Source organism: Mastomys coucha, unplaced genomic scaffold (genome assembly GCF_008632895.1).
Source record: "Mastomys coucha isolate ucsf_1 unplaced genomic scaffold, UCSF_Mcou_1 pScaffold22, whole genome shotgun sequence".
In the NCBI taxonomy this organism is placed as follows: Eukaryota; Metazoa; Chordata; class Mammalia; order Rodentia; family Muridae; genus Mastomys; species Mastomys coucha.
In genome coordinates, this window is record NW_022196905.1 from 123788959 (window position 1) to 123797403 (window position 8445).

General features: G+C 40.2%; 1 protein-coding gene across 2 annotated transcripts in view; it reads left to right on the plus strand.

Annotated features, from left to right (window-relative positions):
• The window catches only part of Vkorc1l1 (vitamin K epoxide reductase complex subunit 1 like 1), a 45981-nt gene extending 37740 nt beyond the window's left edge, over positions 1 to 8241 (plus strand). For both annotated transcript variants that reach the window (XM_031338098.1, XM_031338099.1), the window contains exons 2-3: positions 3597 to 3706; positions 7501 to 8241. In XM_031338098.1, the coding sequence (XP_031193958.1) occupies positions 3597 to 3706; positions 7501 to 7727 (337 nt within the window). In that variant the 3' untranslated portion in view covers positions 7728 to 8241. The remainder of the gene's footprint in view (positions 1 to 3596; positions 3707 to 7500) is intronic.
• Positions 8242 to 8445: the final 204 nt, after the last annotated feature.

Genomic DNA, 8445 nt, shown 5'->3' on the forward strand with positions numbered 1-8445 from the left:
ATTTCTTTGTGTCATACTGCATACTCCATCTGTGAGCAAGTTGTAGGAGCTTCCAAATAGCCTGGATCTCATTTTTCAGCACATGGCGGCCACAGCTGCACACTCCTCTGGGAATCCTTCAGTGGTGGTTAAATGGGCATCTTACCGCTGCTGTCTCCTTCCAGGCTATTTTCAATATTGAAGCTAGAATGCCTAAAATAAAATTTTAAATTATTTTACTTATTTTTTGAGACAGATCTCACTATGTAGTTCTGGCTGACATCAGACTTGCCATGTAGATAGACCAAGCTGGCCTCAAACTCAAGAGATCCAACTGCCTCTGCTTCCTGAGTGCTAGGATTAAAGGTGTGCACCACTACTCCATGATTATTTTTATCTTCTATTTTTTTATGTATACATTTTATGTATTTTTATGTGTATGGGTATTTTGCCTACATGTATGTCTGTGAACCATATGCATGTCTGGTGTTTGAGAAGGCCAGAAGAGGGAGTCATGCCAGATGCCCTGGGACTGGAGCCACAGACAGTTGTAAGCTGTTGTGTGGCCACTGGCACTCCTAACCGCTGAGCCCGTTCTCCAGCCCCTACCTTATTTTTATGTTAAGTTTTGTGCATGGGGTTCTTTTTTCTGGGGAGGGGGTGTTAGTTCACTGCCTCAGGAGACCAGGGAGCTTCCTTGGAGCTATAGTTACTGACAGTTGTTGAGCCACTTGATCATGGGTGCTGGGAACTGAACACAGTTCAGACTCTTAACTGCTGAATCATCTTTCAGCCCCTAGGATGCTTTTGGTTTTTTGGACACAGATCCTCAGTAGCCCAGGCTGGCCTCAGTTTCTCATATTCCTCCACAGCCTCACAAGTCCTTAGGATTATAGAGGTATACAATGGTATCAAAATGATCTTTAATACACATTGACATTAATAAAGCTAGGCATACCTTTAATCCCAGGACTAAGGAAGCAGAGGCAGGTAAATCTATGAGTTCAAGGCCAGCTTGGTTTACATAATGATTCTAGGCCAGGCAGGGTTACACAGTGAGATCTTTTCTTTTTTTTTTTTTTCTTTTTCTTTTTTTTTTTGGTTTTTTGAGACAGGATTTCTCTGTATAGTCCTGGCTGTCCTGGAACTCACTCTGTAGATCAGGCTGGCCTCGAACTCAGAAATCCACCTGCCTCTGCCTCCCAAGTGCTGGGATTAAAGGCGTGTTCCACCAACGCCCGGCTTTTAGCAAATTTTTTAAAATTCTTTTTTTTTTCCTCTCTCTCTTTATGTTCCATATATACCAGTTCCTTGGCTGTTCAGACAAGATTGGTGTGTTGTTTACATATTATGGGTGTGTGCATGTTAATGGCATATGTGTGTCAGTCAGAGGACAACTTTTAAGGGTTGGTTCTCTCCACCAAAGTAAGTCCTGAGAATTGAAGTCAGGTTGTCAGGCTTTATCCTCTGAGGCCTTTATCCTCTGAGCTATTTTACTGGGCCTAAATTTTTTTTTAATTTATTAATATTGTGTATAGATATGCATACATGATGTGTGCAGGGATGGTTGTGGAGGTTCATGCATGGCATACATGTGGAAATCAAAGGACATTATAGAGTCAGGTATGTGGGTTCTGGGGGCTGCACTCAGATTATTCCATGTAGGTAATTACCCATATGTGCAGTAGACATTGCCATGCAAGCTTGGAGTCTTTCTGATAAATATCTAGGAGTGAGTGATACAGCTGCAGCTCAAATGAGAGATCTATTTCTACTTGATTATTTTTGTTGTTGTTTTGACACAGGGTCTCATTTTTTTAAACCAGGCTGTCCTAGGACTCACTGTGTAGCTCAGGTTAGCCTCAAACTCATGATACTCCTTTTGCTTCAGCCCCCAGAGTGCTGGAATTACAGATATGCACCCCAGCCCCAGCTCCTTTTGTTGAATACAATCTTAGCCTCACTGCCAGCCCACTGAAGCAAAATCTGCATTTTGACAAGTCCTCACTAGGTGACTTCACTTTACCATGTGCTGACCTGGATTATCCCACCCCCATTCTTCTGTCTATCTGAGTAGGCTTGTCCAATCCTGAAGGTAATGTACTTGGTAATTTTTTTTCTTTTGGCCGTAACTAGAATGTAAGTTCTATGAGGGCAGTGTTGCCCATCAGGTACTGCGCCTCAGGTATACTACTCCACTGCTCACTAAGTATTTGCTGGGTGAGAGAATTCGTGCATGGAATGGAATGGAACTTGCTTTTGTGTATTTGAAATGTGTAAGTTTGTGTAATAAAATCCTCTGGAGCTCTCAGTTCCAAGATTGGGAAGGTTATTGTTTCAGTGTGACTGGGAAGGGGTTTGGTTCTGCTGCTTGGACGTGAGTTCCTTTAAACCAGCACGATTTAGTCATTCATTCCTGTTCTCAGACATAATTTCCTTTTTGCATTTAGGAAGCACTGTCATTCTGGGTTAAATCTGAAGTGTCTTGAGGTTTTTATGCAGTTACTGTTGGTCTGTTTGTATTACCTTATTAAATTGGATTTTAATAATTTTTTAAAGTAAGATTTTAGGAGGTTATAGAGGTGGGAAAGATATTAAAGGGGTGGGACAGAATGAACTTTATACATGAATAAAATTGTCAGAGAACAAATTCAATAAAAATTATTTTTAAAGATTTGAAAATGGGGGGCTGGTGAGATGGCTCAGCGGGTAAGAGCACTAACTGCTTTTCCGAAGGTCCTGAGTTCAAATCCCAGCAACCACATGGTGGCTCACAACCATCCGTAATGAGATTTGACGCCCTCTTCTGGTGCGTCTGAAGACAGCTACAGTGTACTTTATAATAATAATAATAATAATAATAATAATAATAATAATAATAATAATAATAATAAAGATTCTGAAAACGTGAAGTCACATACAAATTTTGAAAAACTTTGAGTGAAAATGTATAGTGGAATGTGAAATACCGGTTTTTTACTTTGGAAACAGGATTCTAGAAGAGACCTATGGTTTCTGATACTCCTCTGCATTCAAAGATCAGGGTGTGTCTCCTCATGCTGACCCTGGTGAAATGTCCAGTAAGCAGTGTATCAAAGACCTGTCTGGTTTGAACACAGCTATGGAATGGACTGCATGAGAGTAGTTTTCAACTACTGCACTTAGCAGTGGTTGCATGCTTTGTTGATGGAGTAAGTGGAGGCCAGGGACCCTGTTAAGCACTGTAATGTAAGAACAGCCCCTACCATTAAGAACTACCTAGTTGGAAAGGTCTGAGAGTGACCTGAATTGAGAGAGTCTTTCTCTTCCAAATGCTGATACGGTCAGTGAAGAAACTGTGTGCCTGTCTTAGGTAAAGAATGTGACCCTGGAGAATCTTAGGTGGAAATACAGAGCTTTTAGGGATATTTGTATTAAACCATCAGTGTAATTCAGAAACAGTACAGAAATCTAATGTTTGGCCTTCCGTTTGGGAAAAGCAGTTATGGAACAAAAGATAATTTAAGTGTTTTGTCAACATAGTTGATTGTGGAATTGGATAACATTCTCAAATAATTTTACATTTAAAAAATTAGGGAATCTCAAATATAGGGTTACTGGTTTTCCTTATTTTACAGATGGGGTCGAGGATTTGGTCTTTTGGGTTCCATTTTTGGAAAAGATGGTGTATTAAACCAGCCAAACAGTGTCTTTGGACTTGTATTTTATATACTACAGTTATTACTTGGTAAGTATTAATACAGAGATACAGAAATAAGCTTGTTATACCCATTCAGTGCTTGTGTCTTCACCCTAGTGTGTCTTCATAGTAAAATTACATGCTAAAAATAGAGAACCACAAGAGTTCAGCATAGTATTGTATTGTGAAGTGTGAGTCACTGCATCTTATCATGTGGTGACCTTGGTATCTGTGGACATTTAGTCATGGCTGGTAGTGTGTCATGATGTCCAGAAACCCAGTCCCATTCATGGAAATTATTACTCCAGTCTTCATTGTGAGCTTGTTTTTTAGTTGTATTATAGATTCTAGCTGTCTTAAAGTAAGCAGTAGCAGTAAGCTGCCATAACTCAGCAAGTCTATCTACTGTTCTCTGTCTTGTGGGTCTTCTGCTTGTCCCTTTGGTGCTGGAATTGAACCCAGTACTGGACAACTGAGCTGCATCCTCAGCACTGCCTTTTGCTAAAAGAAAAAGAAAACAACAACAGCAACAACAAACTTAATTAGTACCTCTTATTTTCAATATTATTGTCCTAAGTGTCTGGACATCTCAGGTTCACATTTTTACTAAACAATGCCATGGGGATTCATTTTCTTTCTAGCACCTTCCCTTCCTTGAGTTATTTCCCTGAAACAAATTTCCAGGCATGAGGTTAATAGCCCCCCCCCCAAAAAAAACCCAGATTTTTTAAAAATGGATTTTAACAGTTATTGCCAAGTTGTTCCTCTCTTCCAATCTAATGTTCATTTTAGAAGTATTTTCTTTTTGCTTTTTGTTGTGTTGTTTTTGTCAAATTTTCTAGTTGTCAAGTATTAGTAGCCATCGTTTTGACATTATTGTACTTTAATGTTCTTTTACTGCCCACTAAGCTTATTTGTGATAATCCTTTTAAACTTTAGCTTTGTGGTGGGCTTGTGCTCCCGTTTGTGCTTTGCAGTTCATCTATTAATATATTATTCTATTGTTTGTCAGCTCTTCTGTGCAGTGATTGGTTAACCTAAGTCTGGAGTTGGCTTGCTGCGATTCACTTTTGGAGTCTGAATCAACCTTCCTTCCTTCCTTCTTTCTTTCTTTCTTTCTTTTTTTCTTCCTTCCTTTCTTCCTTTCTTTCTCTCTTTCTTTCTTTTATGTACGAGTACTCTGTTGCTGTCTTCAGGCACACTAGAAGAGGGCATCAGATTCCATTACAGATGGTTGTGAGCCACCATGTGGTTGCTGGGAATTGAACTTAGAACCTCAGGAAGAGCAGCCAGTGCTCTTAACCACTAAGCCATCTCTCCAGCCCTGGAGTCTGATTTTTTTCTAAAAAGTATTATCAAGGTTGCCCAATTCTGAGTGTATGTATTTATCCTGTAGAAATAGGAAGGTGTAGACACGATACTCAAGATAGTGCAGTTTGAATGGCAAGCTACTCCTGGGACTCAGCAGTAAGCAATGGCTGAGGTAGCGGAGGCATCTCCATCTTAGAAAGTTGTGTGTAGTTATTAAGGAAGTGAGTGTGAAGAGATTAAGGTTCAGTAAAACAAGCAAAATAGGGTTTAAAGGTATAGGGTCATTATGCTTGTTTGTGCATGCAAAAGCAGAGTGAGGGGTCCTGTGGGGGGAGGGGAGAAGTTCATCTCCAACTTGTTGATTTTGTGGGATTTCTAAAGTACAAACCCCAACTCAGGGAGCAGTCATTTTCCCTTAATAGGAAGGAAAGGGCTTAGAGGAAAAAAAGTCATCCAGGTTCATGTGGGAGACCAAGGTGAGGTGGTTTGCATTTATAATACTAATGTGTTGGCTCCATTTCATGTGCGAGCGAATCCCATCATAGGCATATCCACTTACATTTGCTGACTTTAGTTTCCACATGCTTTCATAATGTCAGCTCTTCTGAGTCATCTAACACACCTAGAGTTTGCCACCTCGCTCCCTTGTAGGCTGTGTGACCATTATCTTTGGAATTTTTTTTTTCCACATAGTTCAAATGTTAAAGAAACAAGCTGCAGTGTGGTGAAGGGAATCCCACCTCAGATCCACTTCAGCTCATCTCCTTTGTCCCCACTCCTCTCCCACCCCAGCAATGCTTCTGGAGTTTGTTTTTGAATAGATAAGAAAATGCAAACAAACACATAGTCTTAATTTTCTTTATTTTCAAAACATAAAAAGCAAATGCTGTGTTCCCTGTCCTTCCTACAGCATATTTTCCTTCCCCCCTTTTATTAATTTTTAACTGATCTATCTATATTTTTATATGGAATAGATATATTAAATTTTTTTCCTTTTTTTGTTTATGTTTTACAGCTATAAGATATTCTATTGTTACAATAATATTCTATTGTTACAGCACATTATAAAGTCCACAATTTTTACACAAATCACAGGTGCCTACATACACTGCAGTTATTACAATAGCAGCACTCACAGGCATTCTGAACACCTTATTGTAGTTAATAGAATCAAGCTTCATCTGAACCCACTTCATTCTCACAGCAGATGTAAGAGGTAGAGTACTGTCTGCTATTTAAATTGGAGTAGAGAAAAACCCAGTAAATAGTTCACATGTCTTATGTATGTATTTTTTGTTCATTTGCTTGATGTGCTAGGGGTTGAACCCCACAGCCTTGTGCATCTAGGTGATAAGAGATCTGCTCCTGAGCTACACCTCTAGCCCACAAGTGTCGTTTTTTAAAAATATTTATTTACATGTCTCCAGCTAGGCTGGAATCATTCCTAGCCTTGGCTGTCCTTAGATTCTCCTGCCATAGCCTCCTGAGTACTGGATTATGGAGTAGATTGCCATGCCTGCCTCTTGCATCATTTTAAAATTAACTTTCTTTGATAAAGTTAAGGTGTAGCACTAATTATTCAGGTTTAGATTCTGAGCATAGATGATTTGGCACAGGTAAGTGGAGTACTGTTTTGAGTAAATTTGACAGAGTCTAAGCTTTTCTGGCCCATTAGCAATTGGATAGGTCAGGAGTTTAATATGTTCTTGCCTTCTCTGACCTTGAAAATCAATGTATATATAGTATTTGTGTTGCTGGCATTAGGGAGTTATAGGACAGTGTATATGAAGGTAGTGAAGACTCCAGACACTATTGTCTTGAGCCCTAGCTTTTAATATCTGATCACTTCTTTTTTTCTCCTTGAGACAGGGTCTTACTATATATCCAGGCAGGCCTCCAGTCTGAGCCTTTTGCCTCAGCCCCCAGAGTGCTGGCATGGTGGACTATACCCACTCCAACTGCCTTTTTGTCTGGTGTGTTTTGATGCAAATGTGGCTTACTGGCCTGGTTTACTTTCCCTTCTCCACTGGTCAGCCATTCTAAAGGGTCACCATGTTCCCTACAGCACAGTGTAGACAAGGGCATCACCTGGTCTGGCTTTTTGGTAAATTTGATCTAAACATGAAAGGCAACATCTCCCCAGATAGGGAGCCTATAGTGAAGTCACAAGAGTGGACCTTACCCAGGCGGTGGCTTGGAAGGACAGCTGCTGCCCTTGTTGCTGTGCTCATTAGGAGACTGCACCAGCATCTTTGCTGCATGTGAACTAGAGCTTGCATAGTTCCGTGTGCATACTTCCGTGTGCAGTAGTAACAGATCAGAACCCTGGCAGCTATGAGACTCTCTTGTCAGCACAATTCAGCCCGTTTAGCCTTAAGGTAAATGGGCAGTGTTTGCATTCTGTTTTCTTTCTCAGTCAAGAAGGTAAGGTCAGTATTGATATACTGCTTCTAGCCACAGCCTGTCACTTGTCAGTTGAGAAGTGTCTGTCCAGGCCCAGCCCTGACCTCGCCATTGTGTCTCTCTTGCAGGCATGACAGCCAGCGCAGTTGCAGCTCTGGTCCTCATGAGCTCCTCCATTGTGTCTGTGGTGGGGTCTTTATACCTGGCCTACATACTGTACTTTGTGCTGAAGGAGTTTTGCATCATCTGCGTTACCACATATGTGCTGAACTTCCTCCTCCTCATCATCAATTACAAACGACTAGTTTATTTGAATGAGGCCTGGAAGCGACAGCTGCAGCCTAAGGAAGACTGACGGCCAGCGGATCTCCACCCAACCGTCTCAAACACTTCTTTCATTAAGTTTATTTTGCAAGGTGTTTTTTTTTTTTTTTCAAATTCACAACAGACTTTCCCTGAGAATCTTAAACTGATTTTTTAAAATATTGTAAATTAGAAGGGGCCCTAGCTATTTCCTGTGTCAGTCTTCATTTTAAATCCGGATACAAAAAAGGATACACCGAGCCAATCAAAGACAAGCTTTAACTTTACCTTGAAGATGTTTCTGAGATAATAAAATGTAGCCCTACCCCCCGGTCCTCAGCCGTAAAGTGAGCAGCCATTGCTAGTAATTCTTTAATGTGTATAAATTCAATTTCAGGTATAACAAATGTGATCATGAACATGAAAATATTTTAGAATAGATACTGTATTAAATATTGCCATGTTTACAATATGTAATATGTTTTTAGCCGATGGATTTAAACCTGTAGATTCAATTAGAGTCCATTTGTGTGATATTTGTAAATAAAGGTAGAAACATGGATCCACCCCTGCAGAACTTACTGTACAGTTTAGTTGAAGTGTAGCAAGGATTTGTCAGCTCATCATGACTGATAAATACTGGAGATAGTAGAGGCAAACAGAACATCTTGGGAAATGTGTTGACAGCCCTGGTGCAGTATTGACAGCAGAAACAGTGTGGTTGATTTCCTTTCATCTCCCACTCCGAGAGGAAGAAACTAAGTCTGAAC